Here is a 24,805-nt window from a genome sequence, read left to right as displayed (position 1 = left end):
ATCGAAAATCTCTATGTAATTAATAAAAACCACTTTATAATTAATGATAACCACGGTGTAAATTAACGAAAATTACTATGTAATTATCAAATTTCATTAAAAAAATTCACTAAAAACTTATCAATTAACAAAAACCACTCTATAATTAATGAAAACCACTCTATAATTAACGAAAATCACTATATAATTAACGAGTTTCATTACAAAAATTTATTAAAAACTTATCAATTAACGAAAACCACTCTGCAATTAATGAAAACCGCTATGTAATTAACAAATTTTATTACAAAAATTCACTATAAACTTATCAATGAACAAAAACCACTCTATAATTAATGAAAATCACTCTGTAATTAACGAAATTCACTATGTAATTAACGAGTTCCATTACAAAAATTCAGTAAAAAATTATCAATGAACGAAAACCACTCTGCAATTAATAAAAACCGCTATGTAATTAATGAAAATCACAATATAATTAACAAATTTTATTGCAAAAATTCATTATAAACTTATTAATCAACAAAACCCACTCTATAACCACTCTATAATTGCAGAGTGGTTTTCGTTAAGCAAACAGGTTGCGGGCAAGGCTAATAATGCTCAGGAAGTCTTTGTGGTGGAAACGAGCTCTTCGTCGCAATCAATGGCAAATCTACCGCCCATCAAGGTGAGAACTGAAGGTTACAATCAGACGGCTGGGCTGGATGAGCAGTTCTCTCATGTGGAGCATTGCTTCGGGATTGGCAAATGCAGCTCCGCCACCTCTTTCTAATGTTGGCGGCGCCGCCGCCGCCACATCAGGTGGAGGAGAAAACGTGAGTCGGGTAATCTCAAATCTGCGATGATGAGAAATCGGAGAAGTTGGATCATGGAACGGTGGCGGCGACAAGGCTGAGGAAGCCACCATTGCCATTGCCATTGCAAACCAGTGCAGAGGAAGTTTGCTGATATTCATTGCCGTTATAGTGTGTGTGTGTGTGTGTGTGTGTGTGAGAGTGAGTGTGTGAGAGAAAGTAGATTTCAAATTAATGAATCGATGAAAATAATTAACATTAATTTTAGTTTTATATATATATATATATATATATATATATATATATATATATATATATATATATATATATATATATATATTACAAACCTATAAAGATGTAGTGCGATGAAGAATAGTAACTTAATAAACATTTTGATTTTATTTTCAAACAAAATCGCACGAAACGACGCCGTTTTAGGGGAAAATTTCCAGCGCAAAGCACAAATGCAATTTAATTTCGAATTATATTTAATGCTCTATTTATGGTCGGACCAAAAATGGTGGGCCCTTTGAATTTCCCATTCTCTTTCATACTCTCACCACTCGCACACTCACGCGCTACAATACACGTCATTACCATTTCATTTAATTTTTCACAAAACGGCATCGTTTTGCCTGGAAAACTCATCCCTGCTCACTTTCGGCCGCCGCCCTAATTTCTCCTCTGCTTTTCTATCGTCTGTCATCTCACTGTTGACGTTGTGCCAGAGGTAAGTGTTGTAGGTTAATTTTTTCTTCTCCTCTCACTTTGTTCTTATTTCCTTTCTTCGTTGTTCATTGCAGCGTTGTAGTTTTCCCCTTTCTCTCTAAAAAACGAGTTACATTGGATTTTGCTCTGTTCTCTATAGGTTTTCTTTCATAAGCCTCTATGTTATCTTTCTGACTGTATTTTTGTATGTTTATTTTAATTTTTAGGTTATTGTTTAGTGAATTTAGGTATTTTTTTGCAGGAGCGATGCTTTTGTTTTCGTTTTCTATTGAATCTGAATGCCTTTGTTTTCGGCGTTCTCTGAATCCAGTTTTACTGCGTTAGTTTTGACAGGTTCGTGCCCTTCTTCCAATCATTTTATGGGGTGATACTTCGAAATGCTAATGGACGGTTTACTTCTCTTCTCTGATTGTATTTATGTATGTTTGCTTGTAATTTCAAATTTGTTTGCGTGTTTTGTGCATTTTTTTGGCTTGATCTTTGTTATATTCTTAATCCAAATTTTGTGGATTTGTTTTTGATTTTCTCCGATCCAGATTATGTACCTTTGTTTTTCGATTTTATCTGAATCCTGCTTTGGTGCCATTGTTTTTGTCAGGTTTTGGCTGTCTCTTTTATTACCATTTGGACGCGTCAGGTATATTTCTCTCCCTTTTTTGTATTATTCTTGATGCATTTGTGCATATCATGCAACTAAATCTGATATTGTATCTTGTTAGACTTATTTTCGCAAGTTAAATTTTGTGCTTGTTAAGTTGTTATGTTTATTTGTATTTTCAGTTTGGTTTTTTTCATTTACTGATATGGGCCTTTGTTTCCAGTATTTATTTCATCTTTAACAGATCTGCTTGAAAATGCTAATGGAATGCCCACTCAGATAAGCTCCTTGATTTCAGCAATGTGTGTTCTTGGGTAAATTTCTTTACCACCTTCTTGACAAGTAGTGATATATATTATATATGTGCATTTTTAATCTCAGTGCGGACATGTTTGGTTTGTTTATTGATAATTATTTTTTTGCTCATCAGCAAAGTATATCATATATACTTTTCTATGATATACTTTTCTATTTGTATCAGATACATGTGTCATTGTTTGTGGTTTGTTGTTGCCAGAAAATTCTAATTTCTAAAATATCTTTTATTGGTTTTGGTTTTATTAGTTCGTAGATGTTTTTGACGTGTTGATTTATAACTTGATTTATTTGGTGCTTATACCCATACTTGACACCTTTGTTTTTTATTTGCAATTTTAGATTAACAACTAACAGAATCAAATACACGAAATGAAGTAGGTGATAACACAGGAAGGTGTAGCATCGTTAAGAAGGTAAACCGAGCACTACTTCAGTAAATAGTAAATATGAAGGTTAAATTATTATTAGGAATCAAACGAGACCTAAAGATACCCGTAGTTCAAGTTAATTGGAAGCTGCTGAATAGAACATGACTCTTACGTCTTACTTGATGTTCAATTTTTACGTTCATGATATTTTTTTGAAGTTATATATTTGTGGATTTTTTACTTGATGTTCTCTTTTTCTTTCATTACTATTTCTGTTTTTTCTTTATTGCATTTAGCACCCCTGCATTTACTGTATTTACTTTAACTGTGACAAAGCTCCTCATATTTTAATTGTTAGCAAAAACTCCCCTATTGTGCATTATTAATGCATTGAATTAGATTTTTTTTTGGGCATTCTTTGAAAAGCTTTTTCGATTTTCTCTAAATCCAGTTTTGATGCCTTGGTGTTTGTCAGGTTCGATTTCTCTTATGACGTTTTCGACGTGTGCAGGTGAGACTACAAATCGTCTTCCGCAAGATGACTTATGGGTATATTTCTCTATTTGTCTCCTTTTTGTTTTTTTCATTGTTACTGTATTTGTGTTTTATGTATTGTATGTGGATATATTATGCAATGGTATCTGCTGGTTATGTATCTTGATGGTCTAATTTTCGCAAGTTAAATTTCATGTTTGTTATGTTTATTTGTACTCTCAATTTTATTTTTTCACACATTGATATGGGCCATTGTTTCCTTCAGCTCCAGTTTTTTCCAACTTTTTATTTCCTCTTGAGCAGATATCCTTGAAAATGCTAATGGGGATGCCATTCAAAAAAGTACCTTGATTTCGGCAGTGTATGTTTGGGTATATTTCTTTACAACCTCCTTGAAGTGCCCTGAAACATGTGTTTTTGTAATTACTATGCTTATAGGATTGGTTTGTTTTATTAATAATTATGTTTTTGTTTATAGGAGTTGGTTCCATGCAGCACTTGCTACTTGTCATTTAACTGTGTGCTTTTATTTTGTTGTTTCTGTCTGTTTCATGTATACTAGAGTATTGTTCTCGTTTGTAAAACAATCGAATTAATTCAGCTATACAGGGCATTATACCGCGCGTGGCGCGGTGTGGCCTCACTAGTATATATATATATATATATATACCAGAAGATTTGGATAGAAAATAATGAGGGGTATAATGGTGATAATTAATTATTTTTTATTAATAAAATTTGTTTTGGATTTATCTTAAAAATGTGAAATAAATTTGGACCTGTTGTAACTACACTTGTGTGATGAGGGGTGTTTGTCAAATTTCCCCATATTTTATTTATCATATTCATGTTTCTTTTCTGCAATGATTGTTTTAAGTTTTAACCCCTTTTTTATTTTATTTTTTGGAAGCTTACGACATAAAACAGGCTGGCATAGAGATATAAAAAATTAAAAAAATTGATTTATGGTAGCTGAAATTCAGAGACATTTAATAAAAAGGCTATATGATCAGCCTATAGTAATATTAATTAAACCTCTGTTTAAAGCAGAAAACCAGAAAATAAATTCATTACCGTCATCATTTTACTTTTTTGTTACTTTAACATTTGTACCTTAATCCAATCAAAGCTACCCCCTACCCCCCACCAAACCTAATTTGTGCTGCAAGTCTATAAATAAATATATATATACACACACAAATATAAAGGTTTATTTTCTGAATATTGTAAGAAATTCAAAATGCTTTTAAGGTAATATGTATATATTTTTTCACAAATTTCAAAACTTTTTTTAAGGGACTTTTGTATAAAAGAAGAATATCAAAATATATATACTCAACTAAATTATTTCAAAATATAGTATAGTATATGATCGAAAAGCTTATAAAATCGTAAAATCCCTCCTCGGCCGTCTAATTACTACCGAACATAACTCCCGATTCGATCACTTCCTCTCTTCCTTTGAAGCATTTTGCTCTCCGAGTATTAGTTAGCAGATAAAAAAATATACGTATATTGTATATAAATATATAAAAAGTAATTCACCTGTTTCATTGAGTTAGTAACTTTGAGTCACAGACGACAACCTTGACCGACGTAACAATTTTTGGGCCTTGATTGATTTTAACCTGAGCTTTCCGTAAATCGAAGATCCATACACCTTCTACGTTATTGTAGTAGCGAATATGTCCCTGTACCCAAACATGGTGTTATTCAAAAACAAAAAACAATGAATATTAAAACCATACTCAGTAAAACGAAACCATCGGAAAAAAAACTGTTGATTGGTATTAGTAATATCGGATTCAAAATTATTCCCAAACACAAAATTTTTACCATGCCCCGATTTCGACATTTTATCGGTAGTTGTCTGCTTTTTTATGTTTTGCTATTATAGTGTTGAGATATGCTATATACGATTTGTTACTTCGCTTTGATCCTTTTAAGCGTCAAATTTCGAGAAACAACGTATTGTACCGATTTCGAAACTCCACAAGCCAATTTTAACCGCAAATCAATAGAAAAATTAAACAAGATAATTTTCCCTAAATTGAAAAATAAAATAAAAATTTACCTTAAACGACACCTTCGTATTCACCTGACTTCCCAAAGCTTCGACCATTGACTGCAATTAACGGAAGCAAAACAATTAAAATACAATATAGCATATATTTTTTTTAAAAATCGAGAAAAACACGTTCGAGGACAGTTTAAAGAGATCGTTCGGAACTTTAGAGTTAAGACATCTACATTCAACTATTTCATGTACTTGATTTTGTTAGCAAAAACAAACATAGTAGTGACATTGATATTCATTAATTTTACTTTCCATCTTCAATTTTTTTTAATCACAATATTAATTATTAAGTATTAAAATTCGCCCTTGATTATAAATTAATAATAATAATAAAGGATATAACCTTGTCGAACTGAATAAGAACTTGATAGGCGAGTTCAGGGCTGAGGATTCCATCACCGACCATCGTATCCAGTGTTTCCGACAAGCAGATTCCGATCGTTGATGACCTGTACATCTCTAAAGTCGCCATCTTTTTTTTCCTTACCTGCACAAAATCAACACCGCCGAAATTAACTAATTTATTCAAAAACCAAAATCAATTAATACAGAACAATTCAAAGATCAAACATACGGAGATTAGTTTACGGCGAGTTTGATAGGTTAATTATTTATCGAGATTCGAGAATTTAGAGGAGTTCTGTCGATTTCGTCGATGGGAATTGCAGAGAGAGAGAGTCTAGAGAGAGAAAGAGAGAAGGAGGGAGAGGATTGGGGGTTTTTATACCCTAGATTTTGTAGTTAGGGGTATATATAGGCGAGAGATCGGAAAGCCAATTGGAAAGACGATATTGCCCTTGAGCGGACTATTATCACTAAAAAATTGAGCCCGCTACATACATTGCTGTGGCCCGGCCCACGAGCACCCAAAAATCCTTTGGTCCCAAGAATAAAATGGGCTTTCACAAAATAAGCAACTCAAGCCCATTTTAAATACACCTTTAAATATTTTTCCTTTTCATTTTATTAATGTATTATATAAAATTAAATTTGACAATTTAGATACACATTTTGCTGATTGGAACATTAATTTATGTACCGTTTATTTACCCACTATATCGATTTTCTGTCTAAATATTTTCTAAGTTATCCTTAAATTTTCGAATAATATTTTTTTATAATTGAAGTTGTTGCATATTTTTATTGTTTTATGTGTATATTTTTTTATTAAATTAATAAAAAAATATATTTTACAAATTTTGTTATCGATAAATAAGCAAAAAGACAAGACGTGTTTGTTATTACAGGGCATAGGTGGAAAGATTCGTTGCTTAATTTCCAGATCCCAAAGACGAAAGTATGTGTAGCGTATTTTTCCAGAAATGGAAACTTTGTCATTTTTGGCTGTCAACTTATTTATTTAATGCAATTTCATTATTTGACTTATAACTTGGGTCTTTTATTAAAATTTAAACGTGATAAGTACACAATATATCTGCAAATTCACGAAATTTACATGTGCTCCATTGTCACAACAAAATTCTTTGGATTAATTTTATTTTTATATCCGGACTATATAAATTGGAACCTTTTTATTTAATTTTATGGTAGAAAGATATTGCTAATCTATTGAGTTTGGAAACGAAAATTCTACTCGTTCATATCACTTTGCCCTCGGTCGAAATAAGATTTTGTATATACATCGAATGATTCTAAATATATGTATTTAATAGGTAGCACCTATTTGTATAGATCTATAGTGCAAAATCCTTCGATATTTTTCCTAAGGTGTAGCATCTCATAGACCGTCGAAACAACGATGTATACTTTATTTACACACATTATTTTACAATTACTATTATGCTATAGGGAATGAAAAATAAAAAAAAATGGTAAATTACGGATACCCTCTGCTTTAAGACTACATAACTTACAAATTCATGTGGTATATATAATTGCGAATACCTCATTAAAACTAATACCCGTTATAAACCTAATGGAATGAAGAATAATCTAAATTACTCTGTTATTAAACAAGTAAATTATGGGTAAATTACGGGTATACCCCTGAGGTAATAAATAAATATTACAGTAATCCCGTGGGTGTATTACATTTACCTCTTGGGGTAGATTTGTGAAGTTTATAACAAATATTATATCCATAGAATCTTTAAGATTCCGTTACTCATAAGGCCGTAAGGGTGTAACTGTAAGATGGAGAAATAATTTAGGGAATATTGGTAATTAGCAATCCCACGTGGGTCTGTAAGTTATTTAGTCTTAATTTACCAAAACAAAAAAAAAATCCAAATCAATTACTCCTAATTTTATAAATTCAAATTAAAACAGTGCATTATATGGAATTTATGCTAATTAAAGCAAACTTAATTGGGCTAATATATCCAAAATGATGAATGCCAAGAGTGGTTGACTTGCTTATTAGTACACCATTAACACATGGCCCATCCACAGGGGCTGCGCCTATAATTGGTGACGTAATTCATTTTGCATCTACCTCTATCATTCATGTTTAATCATTAATTATCTTATTAATGACGTTATTTTTTTCTTAATTAATAAGATAATTAAAATGCATATCTTAGTACAACAGCGAATATATTCTTTGCGGAATTTTGAAAAAAATTAACCATTAATAAAAGTATGCTTTAGACTTGGTTTATCTAGCTCGAATTAATCTAATTATTTTAAGAAAAGATTTATAAATTAATACAATTGTAAGTTGTAGCTAGTACAGTACTATTAATTTAGCGAAATATTAAATTATCGAACTATTAATAATTTTACAGTCTTTCACCGAGTTCGGAACCGGAAGAAATTATTATTAAGAGAATGTTATTAACTTATCGAAATTGTAGTGTATGTTAAACTAATTCTGCTCAAAATATATTTTTCATTTTTCTCTACACAAATTAAAATAAAACCAGCTCATGTTTTTAATAGTCTATAATCTATATTAAATTGCTTCTATTGCTTAGAATTATCTCATTACACAGTAATATAATATTTATAATTATATATATAAACAACACCTTTTGTTTTTAACTCTTTAGGGTTATAGGATTGGGGAATCAAATTAAGTCATATGACATCTATTTGTTTGATTTTGTCTTGGTTATAGACAATGACACGTCAGATATTAGGAAAATATGAACACCATATATACAGTATTTCTTATCTCACGTTATCCAAATTTAAAATTTGTTACACACCTCCCCCAAGAAAGAATTGACATTAAATAATAAATTCATTATATATTTATTTTAATGTATATTAGTAATTTTAATTAGAAAAAATAAAATTAAGGAAATGTTAAATTAATGAAGCCACCAGCAGTCAAAAACTACTGAGTGGGGGACAACATATGCATGAATCTTCCACGCAATTCAATTTTTTTTCTTTTTGTCAATGATTAAAATCTGGATAATCCAATATTAAGTCCCACAAATTTGACTGACAGGTACTTGAAATTGGAATGAACCCCATCTACCCAATTTATTTAGCCACGTGGATTATGTCACCCAAAAGAAAATTAAAAAAAAACTATAATAAAAAACCCTAGCGTACCCTAATGTAACAACCATTAATAATTCGTTGTCTATCAAATATTTTTAAAGTTACCATATGTTCGTCTCATCTATCATGCTCGGAAACTTCTATACATGTTTTTTCGCGTTTCAGAAATCCAAACGCTATTCGAAAATATTTTAGAGCCGTTTTCATAAATATTTAAAAATTTGGGGAACTTTCTGGTAATAATGAAGAAAAACCCACCCAGGAAAATTTAAAACTCGTTTTAAATGAAGATTCAGAATTTAAAAAATACACCTGTATTTTTACATGCTTCCCCACATTCTTGTATGCAATTTTGTGGAAAATGGGGTTTTCTCGTTTGGCCGTCTCTGCTAACCCATGTGCATGTTACATATGGTCTCATCGTCCTTATTGCAATTAAAATAAATTACAAAATATAATTCTGAGCGGATCAGCCAATATTTAATATTAATCGGATTACACTAATTTACTAACATGTGGCACTCTTAAATCTTAACTCTTAATAAATCACGCTGATTATAATTAGGATTAGAGGGGTTATGGGTTGTGCAAAGTTTTCTTTTTCCTTTTTTTTTTCAATTATTAGAATCCTAGTCATATTTTTATTTTAACTATCAACGTGTCAATCATTCTATGGTATCCGATTTTTCTATTAAAATAGACCATCCGGTCTAAATTTGCACCCAATATTTAATTCCAAAACCCAATTAATTAGCGCTGTCCCGGTCCAAGTTATACGATAATCACCTTATTAAAAATATCAATTCACCGATTTAATTAATTAATTAATATTTGAAAGTGAAATACAGATCATTCAATCATACATTTTGTAGTGGGGAAACAATGAAAAAATAGGATGCCCTCTTGTCTTAATTAAATAAATATTTACCACTTGGCGCCAAAAAAAAAAAAAAACATAAGCAAATTTAATTTAATTAATTTCAACTTTTAAGCTAGTTAGTGGTTTAGGTCTATATATATACCCCCATTATCATTCATTGTCAAGTGCAGTAGCCAACAGCTTAAAAAAAGTGATTAATCTCAGATTATTATTATCAAAAGATTAATCGATCACTAGTGCAAACAATGCCTCGCAAAAGCATTAAGCTAGCTTATTCATACTCTTCTCCTCCGCCGCCACCACCATCCCCTCCACCACCGCCACCTCCATGCAACCCTCCTCCACCACCACCGTCGCCGCCGCCGCCACCACCTCCATGCAACCCCCCACCACCCCCACCTGTTTCCCCGCCGCCACCTTGCTACGGCAAAAAGCACTGCGGTAGTTACTACCCACCAACTCCGACTGGCGGCAGTCCACCATCATCGCCACCCACTTCTCAGCCACCCCACTACCCACCCAAACCCGCCTTGCCGCCGAAGACGCCGGCGTACCCTCCCAAAACACCATCCTACCCACCGAAAACTCCGGCGCCGTCGCCAAAACCCAGTGTCAAGCCGCCGAAGCCATCTACACCTTCTTACCCACCGAAGTACCCACACCCACCGACAAAGCCGGATTCCCCGGCGTACCCGCCGACAAAGCCGGGTTCGCCGGCGTACCCGCCGTACTATCCATACACGCCGGAAGGTCCATCACCGAATTACCCATATACCCCAGGCTCACCATACGCCCCGGGCCCACTCACCCCGTACTCCCCACCAACATACGAGCTTGTTCCACCCACCCCCGGCGGTGGAGGCGGCGGCGGCGGCGGCGGAGGACACAACCACACCACCATAATCGCAGTCTGCGTTTCATTAGGCGGCGCTTTCTTCCTAGCGTTCCTCGCCGTCGGCCTGTTTTGCTTGGCCAAGAAGAAGAAGAAGCCTATCATGGCACCAGCTTGTGAGCCTGAAGGTGCCCCGCCGCCTGCCGGAGCTGGCGGCGCCGGACATCCTTACTGAGTCGGAAAAGTTCAGTAGGTGGAGCAGGCGGCGGTGGGGTATTTGCACGGTGGGCCCACAAAACTCCAATAATTACAGTCAAAAGCGTACAGTGGTGGGCTACAGTGATATTATATTATGCCGTTACTTTTAAATATTGCAAGTGTGTGAATGTGTGTGTTCTTGGCTGCATGTGTATTTTTTCTTTTAATTATTTATTTTTATTTAAGATTGTTTCATTTGTTGCAAAGAATAAAGATTTAATTTGTTTCGTAATCATGTAATTGCAATTTGCAATTTATTTTAATAAAAGGTGGAAAGTGATTGTCAAATTATTCTCTGTGTAATTTATATTAAAATGCTTATTTTTCTTCGGTGTATGTAACTACTATATATATATATATATATATATATATATATATATATATATATATATATATATATATATATATTTTGTAAATATATTCCTCCATGCTACCTACTAATTAATTGGCTCGTCAACTTTTGAGTTGCTCAAAATTGACTGCCGACTTTATGATTCAATTTAAATATATTATTTAATTACCCACTACTGATTTTCATGAATATATACCATGTGCTTCATCGATTCTGTAGAATCTACATCTGGGTTGTCAAATATACTATCTACACATTATAATATACACATCCATAGTGAATATTTATTTATGTAAATTTCGTTTTTTATTGGTGCATAGATAATTAGTAAGACTAATAATTATATGTAATACATTTTAGAAAACAATATAGAATGTGAATAAAAATATAAAGTAATGTAATAATGAGCTAAAAAGGAAAATTCAGAATGTTTAGTCATGTATTGGACACTAAGTATAATTGTAGTGTGAAATGAGGGCATATTATATATAAATAAAATAAATTATCCAACTTAATTTGAGGGGATGAAACATGAAAGAAAGTACTTGATTGGGAGACTTGGGGGAAAATATGGGGCAGGTAAACAATTATTATATTATATAAGGGTTAGATATTAAATATGTTAATTAATTGTCGAAAAGATAACTAATACGTTGTCCTCACATGCAAATAACCCCTTTTTCTTATGAGGAGCATGTGGGTAATTATTGGCAGCCTGTCTCTTGACTTTTGTCCAGACTTTTGCGTATTTCTTTTCTATTTAATTTATTTGGGGAGAAAAAAATAATGCAATATTTAATAAATGTTAAAGAAACCACCGAATTAATATTGAATTCATTTTTTTTTTTTTTTAATGTACAATGTATCCAATTTGTTTTGCAAAGTGATTATGAGGGATTAACCATGCACATAATTATTAATTAACCGATTAATGCATTTCTTACATAATTGTAGTTTAAAATTTAATTAGCATAAAGTTCAATGGCAATTATAAAAGATCTTTAGATATTAGAATAAATTTGATAATTAAAACAATTGGGCCTAAAGAGAGTGTTTCCGGCCCATGTATTGAAGGTTCGAATAATTCAGCCCATCTAAACGGGCTTGTTAATGCTACAAAAGCCCATCTAATTTAGCCCGATTTATTAGACATAATTTGTAGATACAATACAATCCCTTGTTATTTAGCCAATTAATATAAGAAATAAAAGTTTGGTTTTGGTTAAAATAAAACCAATTAACTACTAAATAATTCATATAAATTTTATCTGAAAGAGGAAGTGTTAACTAATGCAACGTGTTATCAATTCGATTAAACTTTGAAAATAATTTAAACAAAATATAACACTGCACTTGTAAAAATCGGTCTTTCGAGTGAGTTGATTCTTGGTTGAATACTTGTAGGTCAACTGTATGCGAGTTAGGGGTAGATCTAGAGCTTTCGTTAGCTAATGCTTTATGTTTGATACTAAATTGGTGTTGCTGACAAAGTGGATTTCTAAGCGTTGACTTTGGACATAAAAAGTACTGAGCCGAGCTGGAAAAACGGCTTCATGAGTTGGGATTTATATATTTGCATAAACCGTACCGATAGCGAACAACAAGATGCACCGCTATTACTCTCAATGACTTTAAATCAAAAAAAAGTTGTTGATATTGTAATTAAATTATAGGATAAACACAACCACCTCCCTGCGATAAAGTTTATTTACGAAAAAATCTTTCATTTTTTAGAAACTACATTCAACCCCTTGTAGTTAGTGAATTTCTTACATCCACCCCTATAAAAGGGTGTTGATGTAAGAAATATACAAACTGTAGGAGATATAGGGTTTTTTGATAAGTAGATTTTTTTTTATCTCGGGGGAGTTGTAATTTACCCTTAAATTATATACAACATATTTCTAGCAATTTCTACAGAAATTCCACTTCACTTGTTCAAAGATTTTGAATTATTATTGTTACTTGCGCATAAAGCATTAGAAAAAATAAAAATAAAAATCGACCAATCCACGCAAAGACAGGATTTGATTGATCTCCTTAATTTCCTTAAGTACAACTCATTAGGGTAAGGTAAGATTCGTCATTCTTACCTGGCAAACTCCTGTTCCACGTGTCATTCACAACTAATCTCACACTTTCAAACTTGAAGGAATTTAATAAACAAATATTAGTAATTATATTATTATTATTATTATTAAACAAACTAATTATGTTTAGTACAAAGCTGAAACAACGCGTAACGACTTTAGTAAGATTCATGTCCGGTATAGTCTTTAATTAGTGCCCAAGTAATATACATTTAACAAATAGGGAAAATTAGGGTCGGGTTAAATTACGAAAAAATCCCTGTTGAATTACAACCTCCCTATTCATCTATGAATTTTCTTTCACGATCACACAATTTTCTGGATTTCGATATTCACAAGCCAAGATATACATCTTATAATTTAACCTTAATTGAGGGGCAACCGTAATTTACTCTAGAAATATAATAACACCATATACTTATGCTGGAACTATCCAATTTATACATATTTATATCTATATTTGTAATTTTGTGAAAATTTATAGTGAATATATAATGATGAATTTCACTATGATCAACAAAATATTATATGAATTTATATTGAATATATATATATATTTTTGCCACTTTCTATGCACACTGTCTTTTACTCTTTTATGTGATTTATTTATTTATTTATTTATTATATCAATGAATAATCTGATTTTTGAATCAACAAATCACATTCAAGAAAACGAGCAACTGCAAAATTTGTGACGATCAATTCAAGAACGATAAAAGAATTACGAGAATTGGCATTAAAAAAAGATGCGTTGAATAAATAAAAATTAGAGTATACATAAACCCTAATTAAGTAATTAATTGGAAAAAAAATAAATATTTCTCCAGAAAAAAATATTTTAATGATATAATCGAAAAAGAAGGTTCTAAAAGTAGTGTTCATAGGAATAAATTAAAGGCGGCGGAGCACTTTCCACTTCTAGATCATCAGGCGGCGGCAGGTTCAAGTCAAAATCCCAGATCACGGCGGCGGGGGCGGCTGGCATCTGGTTGCTGCTGGTTGCGCCGCCGTTGGAGGAGGTTTTCCGGTTCTTTGTGGATCCGCCGCCGATGACGCCTTCGTAGTGCCTGCGCTTATGGCCGCCCAGAGCCTGGCCGGAGTCGAAGGTTTTGTGGCAGACGTCGCACTCGTGAAGCTTGCCACTCGGTTTGGCGGCGGGGATGACGGCGGCGTAGGGGGTTCTGTCGTCGTCTCCGTCGATTGCGGCGGCGATTGGGAGCTTGAGGCGGTGGCTGGTTTTGTGGCCGCCGAGGGCTTGGTATGAACTGAAACCCTTACCGCATTCGCTGCAGCCGAATGATCTGGCCGCGGCCGGCGGCGTAGTAGGGACTGATTCTTTAGATATCTTGACGTCGGAATGATCGGCTGGAGCGGCGGCGGCGGGCTTGTTACCAGTCGGTTCCGCTTCTCCGGTGGAGTGATTAGCGGCGGCGGCGGGGGGAGGACCGCAGCCGCTTCTGGCGAGCCTGAGGAGGAAGGCAGCGAAACGCTCGTTTCCTTCCGGGGGGAGCCTCCGCCTGGTTCGCCCCGAGCGTCTGGATAATTTCTTCCACTTGCCGACGACGACCACGCCACCGCCGCCGCCGCCCCTAGGTTGATCAACAGAGTCAAAACGGCGGGGTTTTTTGAGGGGCGCCGCAGAATTCAGAGACCGATCAACAGCCATAAAAATTCTAGAGAGAGAGAGAGAATTGGAATATGGGATGAGCTTTTAGAATTGGGTTTATTAATTTTTTATTATACTGACTGTGTGGAAATATATAGTGTACTGATTGGTGAAGAAAGTAGTATTGGATTATAAATAGGAAAAGTTTTATTATTTAAATCATTAAATAATAAATTATAAAATTTCTTTTAGTTTATTGAAACAATTAAAGAGAAAAAAAAAAAGAAAAAAAAAGGAATAATTTTAGTACAAATATGAGTGGGAGTCCGGAAATTGAGGTGCTAATGGCGGCCAGGTGAGTTGCGTGTGTGTTTGTGTGTGAGAGAGAAAGTGTGTGTATGTGTGTGTGAGAGAAAGAGATATCTAGAGAGAGAGAGGTGAGTGATGACCGACTTGACTTGAGCAATTGTGCTTCTCTTCGGACTTTTTCTAAGTCAAATTAAAATATATGAGTGCTCTTTTGTTTTGGACCAATAAGAAAGCTAGATTAAAAAGGTTAAATTGTAATTGTTTAGTGGCTTGAGATGTAATTACTATATTCCTGATTTTGTATTTTGTGATAGATTAATTAAATGACAATATCCAATATTTGATTTGATCAGGCAAAAGGGAAAAAAAGGAAAATCCGAAATCAGATTTTACACATCCCGGAAAATCTAAGGGCCTGCGTTGCAATTATTCTTTTTAGATATGCTTTAGGCCTTCTTCTATTACCACTGCTACTTTTTATGTACAGATTTTCATATATTTAATACTGATCACAGACTAAGATTTATTTATGAGTTTTTTCCACTGAAAATTAACATTAGTATTATATTAATTCATTTATAAATTTATATATATTTATTTATTACGATGTCTATTACCAAAATAACTATATTTTGTTTTTCAACTCACACATGATAGGAAAATCAAATTGTAGGCAAATCCTCTTTTTGGAGTTTATTTGTGTTTGCTACTTATTGGATAACACAAACTCCACAATAGTATAATATTGTTTAATATGAATCAAACTCAATTAGTTTTGCTGTTGGGTTTTGTTTCGTACCAATAGAATTATTAACCCCTTATTATAAAGGATTAACCTTTCACATATTAAATTGATGTGAGACTCGGTTTGAACCTCAACAATCCTCCCCTCGAACAAAGGGCATCCGAAGCCTCCACTCAATTTGCATTCTGGGACTCACACCTTCTTTGTTCGGTGCATTGAACCTCGAACAAAGGAACACTAAGCCTTCCATCTAAAGCTCTTCGAGTCATCTACTATTTGCGCACCGAGAATTCACCATATTTGTTCGACACCAAGAATTTCCGACAATTTTCACCACATTTTAAAGATTTGCCATGACTTTGATACCACTTGTATAACCTTAGTCGTTATCTAATGTAGGACATGGCTTATTTAATATTCCAAGAAATAGGTGTAACACGCAATAAAACAATCAATGATATATATGTATATAGCTTGTAAAAAGTTATACGTCGTACCGAGTATTTGCATTGAATCATAGTTATTGTCAATAACACTTCTAGGAAATTCAAGTACTAGCATGTAGCTTGTAAAATTGAGTCATGACTTATAGAGATTATATTTATATTTAAATTAGTAAAATTCTTGTTAGATTAGGAATTCTAAATAGGATTAAGGAAACTAATGTGCTTATAAGCTACTCCCTCTGTTCCACAATAACTATCTTTTTTTAAAAATATTTTTGTTTCATATTATCTGCCACTTTAGATTTTCAATACTGCATTAAATGCATTTTTCCTATTTTAACCTTATTAATGAAACCCTATTCATTAATTTTCTCTTATAAATCATTAAATATTGAAGGTTGTTTTAGTAATTTTATATAATTTTTCTAAAATCAAGATATACTTATTGAGTTTCTTAATCTTTGTGAAAAGTGAAAGATGACAATTATTTAAGAACGGAGACAGTAATAAAATTGACCCATTGGCTTACTTAATTATAGGTTCACGTGTTTTTAGGCCATCTTTAATAACCCAATATAAAGAATAATTGGTGGGCCAATTAAAAAACCCTAATAGCTATATCATATTGCATATGAATTAAATGAGAGGAAATTGGAATATTTTCCCAAATTCGTCTATTCTGATTAAAAAAAAAATGAATTTTCTGAAAGAATTAATTCCGACTCAATCTGTCCGATTTCCACTTCTAGAACAAGCCCGTCACTAGCACTAGACCTCACCAATTAACATAGATATCTTTCAAAAATCAAATCACGTCTGAAGAAGATAGAAATATTTTAGGTTTATTATGAGAATTTACTTTTGAAAAGTTAATAAAATACAAATTCATTTTATAAGTAAATAGCATATTCTAGTGTGAATGAGAGGATTAACCGTACAAGCAAGTGGATTTTGGGTGCAGTGATTCTGGAAATTCCCTTTTTTTGTTTTGGCTAAGAATGAATTAACATAGTATTCGCCACGTGTCTGTTAATTAGCCTATCTCTCTTCACTCTGCCGTGTTTGTTTTGTATCTCCAACTTAATTAATTACTTTATGACTTTCTTTCTCCATTTTAAGAGCTGTCATAACTATGGTTGTTTCTGTCCATGTCTTAAAGCATAATCAACATCACACGTGGCAACTTTAGTTGAGTTTTAATTTTCTTTTAATTCTAATTAAGCTACTTGAATTGTGTTTAAGCTTATAAGAAATCCAATCGAGCTTTAATCGAACAATCGAATTCGATAATAATTTGATTTTTTTTTTTAGCTATGGAATTAATTATCATTGTCATATAAGTACACTGGATAAATCTTCGATTTTGTACGATAGCATACAAACTAGATGGAAAATATAAACCATAAATATAAGGTGTATTTTGCTGAACATCCCTGAGCACTAATACCCTTTCAAATCAGTGCAATTACATTTTTGCATTTTGATAAAAGTCCCTCGGACAGCTTAATTAGAGAGAAAATAATTATTTTAGACTGAAAAATAGCATTTCTTCTACTATTCTGCCTCTCCCCACAACTCATATATGCCGTCGACCGCCTAATTTCCGGCACAACATCATTGGAATTTTTTTTCTTCATATAAGTTGTCTATTTTCAGTCCAAATTCTCCAAAATTGTCCATTTTCAATCTATCTTCGGTCGAAACTCGAAACGCTACAACTAAGTTGTCTATTATCAGTCTAAGATTTCTATTCTCATTTTAAGCTGTCCAATTAAGCTATCCCATGGATTTTTTAGCAAATTCAGAATATCCCGATAAACTGTTAGGTATACAAAATATTTTCAAGGAAATTTTAGCCAATTATCTCTAAATATAAAATTTGACCTCAAAATTAAATTCTCACTTTCAAATTTAACCCATAGCTAGAAAATTAAATTTCCCTTTCATCATCTAACTCAAGCTTATCTAGAAACGAGTCGCTATATGAAGTATGATGAGAATGACAAAAATGCATGGCCTCATCCACACTCCATAAACAAATGATTAAATAAAGTCCCTAATTAATTACACCACCAAAGATTAGTGAATATTTAATAATTAAATAAAGCGAGTGAGGTAATTAGCCAATTATGTGAGAGACTGCACAAGCTAAGGCATGACATCATCATCATCAGCACCTAATTAATTTATATGGATCAGGATTAAACAAATTAAAATGTACTTATTTGTTAATGACCTAACAAAATGACTCAAACCAACACGTAATTAGAGCTCATGCCACATACTATTTCTGTGGAGTGACACATAGTTAGTTAGGCACATTCAAAAAGAGGTTATTGTTTGGTAATACGATTGTCCCATTTTATTAATTAATTAATTAATGATTGATTAATTCCTTGTTAATCACATTTAATTAACTTAATTTAGATCAGGGTTTATCCAAAAGGTGTTTAGATTCATACAAGTGTGCTGGCATGGTTTTACTTGTGGTGGCTATTCACTCCATATATAGTAGTATATAATTGACTTTCTTTCTTCCATTTTATGTTATTTTAATTTTCCCCCCCCTGAAATTCAACAATTAAAATTACTTGTTATTTATTTCGAGTAAATTTAATTTACTTACTGTAAAAAGAAAAAAAAAAAAAAAACTTTTTTTTTGAAATATGAGAATTCAACGACAGTGAGCATGTGCCACGTGGGCATCTTCGTGTCAACCACAATTTCTCCACCTTTCTAGGCATAGTGTCTTCCATCTTTCATCCATATATTTATAATGTCCCAAAATAATAAAACAAAAAATAAACAAATACCTTTGGATAATTACACATACTTTAATTTGGTGCCAACTTTCAATGAGAATTTTTTACACTACACTCCTTACTATTTTAGATTTCTTACATTTAACTCCCTACTCTTTGACATTTAGCAATATTAATCCTAAAATATTGCGAACTTACTTTCGATTAAAAAACAAGAAAAGCTCGTGCTTGTCGAATTTTAGCGGTACTATTTAGTCACAATAGAAAAACAAATTACTAAAAATATTATATACAAGTGACGTAGACTTCGTAACGTCAGTGTGGTGAAGCTAAGTGTAATAAATATTTAGAAGTATGGAGTAAAGTAGTTTGAAAAATTTCTATGAGGTCTTATTTGCAAACAAAACTATGAGTTAGAGAGAGTTGAATGAGTTTACCCTATAGTTAGTTTGAACTTAATTTTACATTACATTGAAGAAAACAAATAACAATTGCAAATTAAATTGTAACATAAAGAATATGAGAAACAAAATAAATAAAACTTCATTAATCTTGAATAAAAGAATCATAAAGGAATCCTTTTGGTTTTTGTTTTTTTTCTTTTTGACCCCTATACATTAAACCCTAATTAAAAAAAGGAAAAAAAAAAATAATTCTCCTGAAAAATATTATTATTAAAGATATGTAATTAAAAAAAGATAGTGAAATAGTTCATTCGAATAAAGGCGGCAGAGCACTTTCCACCTCTTCATCACACATCAATTCTGGAGGCGGCGCCACGTTCAAGTCGAAATCCCGGATCACGGCGGCGGCGGTCATCTGATCACTGGTGGCGCCGCCGTTGGAAGAAGTGGTCCGGCTCTTAGCGGCACCGCTGCCGATTACGCCTTCATAGTGCTTCCGCTTATGGCCGCCCAAAGCCTGACCTGAGGTGAAGGATTTGTGGCAGATGGCGCACTCGTGAAGCCTACCACTTGGGTTGAGGGCGGAGGTGGAATTTGAGGCGGCGGCGGGGATGGCGGTGTAGGGGGTTCTGTCGTCTGAGCTGATTGCGGCGGCGGTAGGGGGCTTCGCGCGGTGGCTTGCTTTGTGGCCGCCGAGCGCCTGGTATGAAGCGAAAGCCTTATCGCACACACTGCACTTGTACGGATTGGCCACGGCCGCCGGTGAGGCGGCGGCGGCGGAAATTTCTGGAACGACGTCAGGGTTACCTTTGTGTGTGCTTTCTCCGGTGGAGTGACTAGCGGCGGCGGCGGTGGTGGTGGTTATGGGAGAGACAGGGTTATTACCATCATATTTGTTGATTTCACCGGTGGCGGCGGCGGCGGTGATCATGTGAGCGGGAGATGCGTTGCCCTCTGCCTGTTTGGTATCTCCGGCGGCGGGGGGAGATGGGTAAGGAGCGGCGCCGCTTCTGGCGAGCATGACGAGGCAGACGGCCAAATACTCATCTTCAGGTTGAATCATCCGCTGCCGCTTGGAGCTTCTGGCTCCCGATTTCTTCCACGACTCGAAGCGGCGGGTTTTACTGAGCGGCGGCGCCGCCGCCCCCGCGGGTGCAGAGTTCACAGCCTCAAGAGCCATTCAAATATGCGAAACAAGAGAGAGAGAGTGTAGAGAGAGAAAGAAGAGAGAGAGAATTGAGAGTGATTAAGGAAATAGAGAAAGGGTTTTATAAATAAATAATATATATAAAGAAAAAAATGAAAACAAGAAGTGGATTTAGAGGTTGGCAGTGGCGTGAGGAGTGGCGGTGGAGGAGTTGTATAGGATTTCTTTCTTTTTTTTTTCTTTATTATTTTTTATTATTAATACAAAGGATTTGGATTTAATTAAATTAAAAAAAAAGGTTGGTAAATAGTTGTTTTATTTAGACAAGTAAAGACAGATCACACGTCTTTTCTGTTTGGGTTTCTTCACTTGATTTGGTGGCTTTTAAAAATTAAAAAAATAATAATATTTAGAGGTCAAATATTAGTGGGAGTGAGACTGTGTGAGTGGAACTTGACCTTTTCCAAGTCAAAAAAAAAAAAAAAAAACTATATTCCTTTTTTCTCCTCATTTAATTTTATTTTAACTTAATTTAATTATCACCCACGCGTGTGGTTAAAAAGTTGAATAAATCAGAACCGTGGAATTTACTGACAGTAATAATTGATTAGTGATTGCGGAAAATCCAATGGCATGCGCTGTAATTAATTTTGTCTATAATTAATTAAAAAGGAGTTAAATTAATTAAAGAATATTTCGCCGCGTGTACCAAACAATACACCGAGGGAGGAAGCTATCCAGTGTGAAACAGAGAAGTATATATCCAGTATTTGTTTATTGTAAATATTCGCCACGTGTCTGTTACTTAGCCATCGCCAACTCTTCTCTTTCTTTCTTTCTCTCACTTTTACTTTATTTATTATTATTTTCTTTTTTAGTTTTCTCAATTGACGTCATCTGCAACGTTGGTTAGTCGATTAACCATTAATTAAAGTGACCTACTTAGGGCTCGTTTGGCTTAGGAGATGAGTTGTTATTAATTTAATTGTTGAATTTTGCTTGATGTTTAGGGAGATTTTCTTTATTAAATATAAATATATTAGATAAATTCTTTTTTTTTTTAAAAATAAATTAAATAATATATATATATATATATATATATTCAGAGCGTAATTACATTAAACACAACCTTAGCATATACTTTAGGGAAAGGCAACCGAGTATAACGTGGCACGCTTTTAATACCAGTGAGTCTTCAAAGAAAAACAAACAGGACACGTGGCGACTGTAGATGAGTTTTATGGATGTTTTGCTGAATGTATGGGACAAGTAAAATTCAAAGGACTGTATAAGTGGCAAGTTTAAATTACAAGGAATTAAAAATATTCATACTTGATAATATATTAAAATTCAAGATTATCTGGAAAAACCAAATACTCCACAAGCAAATGATTATATTTACTATTTAGGCTCTGTTTTTTTGACAAGATAAAATTATTTCATTGGATCTTGAAACGTCAAAAAAAAAAAAAAAATACTCATTAGAAGGAAAGATAAGCCATGATTATATAATTTTGGCGGGTCGACCCGATAATTTATTGAGGATACCAAACATCAAAGTAATTCCAACTATTTAATTAATCATGGCTTATTTTGGCAACCAAATGGGGCCCTAGTATTTATAATTAATTACTCCCTCCATCCCAATTTAAATGACGTTTTGGGTTGTTGCACGCATATTAAGAAAATCAATAAATGTGTATAGATTATAGTAAAAAACATAGGAAAATACTAATATATCCTTGACATTACTTGTTTTACAACTAAGTAATTAGGAGTGATAAAGGGTAAAATTGAAAATAGTGCAATTAATGATGCATTGAAAATCTAAAATGACAAATAATTTGGGACAAGAAAAACTCTCTAAAAAGACATATAATATCGGACAGAGGGAGTAATTAAGAAAGATGGATTGGGAAATAATAAAGTGAGTGAGGTTAGCCAAATCTAAGACATAAATAATGCATGACGTCATCATTCATCAACCAATGGATTAATTAGGATTAATTCCACAATATATTTTTTGTTAATGACTTTTTCCTAATACAATGAAATGATGAATCAAACGAACACGTAATTACACCCAATGCCACATACTGTTTTTCTGTGGAGTGACACATAGTTCGGCACATTCAAAAGTGGTTATTGTTTGGTAATACAATTATCCCTTTTACATTAGTCATTAATTTTTCTTTAATCACACATACATACATATGCAACTTTTTGTATCTTTTTCGAACTCGAACTCGAACATACGACGTATTAGGGTTGGTATGTTTAGATAATTAATTAAATAGAAAGAATCTAAGTCCAGCCCAAATTATAACAATTGGGTTGGGCCTCTTTTAGTTGCTGACCAAATATTTAAACCACAATATTGTTTTCTACTTGGTTTTTACATGGAGAATATACTTTCATTTAATTAAAACCCAAATGAATTCTCTAAAAATGAGAATTAGCAAGAAAAAAGAAAAAGAAAAAAGAACGAAAGAAAGAAATAAAGTTAACTGTGCTGCCAATTGTGGGCCGAACACTATTTAGTCGTGGCCCAATAGAGAGAAAAAGGATTGGGCCAAAATGAAGATATGGGGTCAAGGCGAAAATCTTTGGCCGAAGTCCAAGAAAAGTTAAATAAGCTGGAAAGCTCGCTGGGATGAAGAGTTCGCCAACGAGAATAGAAATGTCGTTCAGCGACTATTATTCCGACGTCGAGTCAATTGCTCCACAGTCTTAAGGTGACGTGATTGGAAAGAGTTCTCGAGGGTGCGAATATTTGGTACAATCGCAACAAAATTTATCCGATAAATTTCATCAACTATAGAATAAAATAAACCGAAACTTTAATGAGATAGTTGTTAGTGTTAGAAGTGTTGGATAGGGTTAATTAACCCTAGTGGACGTGGAAAGTAATTTATAATAATATATATATATTGTATACAACAAATGAAAAAGCTAGCAACTACATTGTACACTAATGCGTGCCAACGTAGAGAGTGGTCTATTTCAATACTTCATAATTTGGATAAGGTACCCCAATTTAATATTTTTTATTTTTCGACTTAGAAAACTAAGAAAATAAATTCCAAAAGAGATAACTTTGCAACAATCGCCACAAATTAATTTGTCCCTCTAATTACGGCACCATGCCTCCACATATATATATATCCAACGACTTTTGACATATATTCAATTAATAATATTTTTTTGAAATTTCAAATTAATGGAGATAATTAATTCACAAGCTATTTCAAATATCGATTCTCAGATTATATAATATCAGTAATAATTAGTTACCGTCATAGTGAAAATATTTTTTGCCTGATCATGTGAAAATTAGTGTTGTCGCTCAAAAGATTATTTTTTAGAGTGAATCCGTGTGCAGAATCTTAAACCACTTTCAATGAATGGAGTGTATACGTAAGCACCACTTATTTAATTAATATCAACATTTTCATCATGTAAACCTTTTCATGATGAAATCAAATTATCCAAAGAAAATAAAAATTTAAATTTGTAGTGTCCCTTAGAGTGTAAGAACATCAATTTGTCTCTCTAATCCATGGAAGGACAACTCTTCTCAAGCATATGCATGCATGATGCCAAAAGTGCCTCTCTCTCTCTCTCTCTCTCTCTCTCTCTCTCTCTCTCTCTCTCTCTCTCCAAATCTTAGCTAATACAACATTGTGGATATGCATATATATTATATATATATGTATGTATAGAACAGCTCAAACTTAGTCACAAGTGGACCACTCGTATATATATTATATATATATACAACATTTGGAGAAGAAAATCTATTGGTGCATTTTTATATAGAACAATATTAGGGGGCAATTGAATCCCATTCGCCACAAACCCAATTATTTGAAGTTTAATTGGATTAATTAATTTAACAAATTAAGATCTTAGCTTTATCCTTGTTCTTTTTAGCTTCGTGAATTTCCCTTCACATCCAAACCAACAATCATGCATGCTGATTAATTTGCTACTACTATTTCTTTTTCCACTCATATTATTGCATATATTAATGTATTATATCATTACTATCTTGTATTGGCGAAGATTTATTTCCATGCATGATATTATTTTGTGAATTATTAAAGGTCATATTTTAT

General features: G+C 33.3%; 4 protein-coding genes and 1 long non-coding RNA gene across 14 annotated transcripts; 2 read left to right on the top strand and 3 right to left on the bottom strand.

Moving 5' to 3' along the window:
* The first annotated feature begins 1,369 nt into the window (after positions 1-1,369).
* Positions 1,370-3,948, top strand: LOC148772098 (uncharacterized). 9 transcript variants are annotated; one of them, XR_016033766.1, is made up of 8 exons: positions 1,393-1,527; positions 1,768-1,859; positions 2,125-2,163; positions 2,348-2,438; positions 2,782-2,855; positions 3,322-3,359; positions 3,609-3,676; positions 3,784-3,948. It is a non-coding gene; the product is annotated as an uncharacterized LOC148772098 (long non-coding RNA). The 9 variants fall into 9 exon arrangements; XR_016033767.1 differs by having other exon boundaries at positions 1,370-1,527; positions 2,821-2,855; positions 3,286-3,359; positions 3,609-3,948; XR_016033762.1 differs by lacking the exon at positions 2,782-2,855 and adding an exon at positions 1,601-1,665 and having other exon boundaries at positions 1,375-1,527; positions 3,286-3,359; positions 3,609-3,948.
* Positions 3,949-4,499: 551 nt separating this feature from the next.
* On the bottom strand, positions 4,500-5,856 carry LOC105957405 (transcription initiation factor IIA subunit 2). 2 transcript variants are annotated; one of them, XM_088814895.1, is made up of 4 exons: positions 5,726-5,856; positions 5,380-5,430; positions 4,851-4,996; positions 4,500-4,764 (listed from the first exon to the last, which is right to left on the bottom strand). In XM_088814895.1, exons 1-3 carry the CDS (start codon positions 5,852-5,854, stop codon positions 4,856-4,858), a joined length of 321 nt encoding a protein of 106 aa, XP_088671021.1. In that variant the 5' UTR covers positions 5,855-5,856; the 3' UTR covers positions 4,500-4,764; positions 4,851-4,855. The 2 variants fall into 2 exon arrangements, with proteins under 2 accessions (XP_088671021.1, XP_088671020.1); XM_088814894.1 differs by having other exon boundaries at positions 4,502-4,996.
* Positions 5,857-9,818: 3,962 nt separating this feature from the next.
* LOC105957342 (uncharacterized) lies at positions 9,819-11,117 on the top strand. The gene has a single exon (XM_012981268.2). The coding sequence runs from the start codon at positions 9,982-9,984 to the stop codon at positions 10,801-10,803; it is 822 nt and encodes a 273-aa protein (XP_012836722.2). The 5' UTR covers positions 9,819-9,981; the 3' UTR covers positions 10,804-11,117.
* Positions 11,118-13,998: 2,881 nt separating this feature from the next.
* On the bottom strand, positions 13,999-15,143 carry LOC105957343 (uncharacterized). Its single transcript, XM_012981269.2, has one exon. It carries the CDS (start codon positions 14,932-14,934, stop codon positions 14,134-14,136), a length of 801 nt encoding a protein of 266 aa, XP_012836723.2. The 5' UTR covers positions 14,935-15,143; the 3' UTR covers positions 13,999-14,133.
* Positions 15,144-19,656: 4,513 nt separating this feature from the next.
* Positions 19,657-20,868, bottom strand: LOC105957344 (zinc finger protein AZF1). The gene has a single exon (XM_012981270.2). It carries the CDS (start codon positions 20,718-20,720, stop codon positions 19,848-19,850), a length of 873 nt encoding a protein of 290 aa, XP_012836724.2. The 5' UTR covers positions 20,721-20,868; the 3' UTR covers positions 19,657-19,847.
* Positions 20,869-24,805: the final 3,937 nt, after the last annotated feature.

This window comes from Erythranthe guttata, chromosome 2 (assembly GCF_056151865.1).
Source record: "Erythranthe guttata isolate IM_541 chromosome 2, IM_541, whole genome shotgun sequence".
Taxonomy (NCBI): domain Eukaryota; kingdom Viridiplantae; phylum Streptophyta; class Magnoliopsida; order Lamiales; family Phrymaceae; genus Erythranthe; species Erythranthe guttata.
The sequence above is the reverse complement of the archived record's forward strand: the minus strand, read 5'-3'. Positions and strand labels throughout refer to the sequence as shown.

Excerpts from the sequence above, each read along its gene's own strand:
- LOC105957342 (XM_012981268.2), top strand. The coding sequence starts at position 9,982 with ATGCCTCGCAAAAGCATTAAGCTAGCTTATTCATACTCTTCTCCTCCG.
- LOC105957343 (XM_012981269.2), bottom strand. The coding sequence starts at position 14,934 with ATGGCTGTTGATCGGTCTCTGAATTCTGCGGCGCCCCTCAAAAAACCC.
- LOC105957405 (XM_088814895.1), bottom strand. The coding sequence starts at position 5,854 with ATGGCGACTTTAGAGATGTACAGGTCATCAACGATCGGAATCTGCTTG. Across the intron at positions 5,431-5,725 it reads TTCTTATTCAGTTCGACAAG|TCAATGGTCGAAGCTTTGGG; the intron begins GTTATATCCTTT and ends CGTTAATTGCAG. Across the intron at positions 4,997-5,379 it reads ATACGAAGGTGTCGTTTAAG|GGACATATTCGCTACTACAA; the intron begins GTAAATTTTTAT and ends GTTTGGGTACAG.
- LOC105957344 (XM_012981270.2), bottom strand. The coding sequence starts at position 20,720 with ATGGCTCTTGAGGCTGTGAACTCTGCACCCGCGGGGGCGGCGGCGCCG.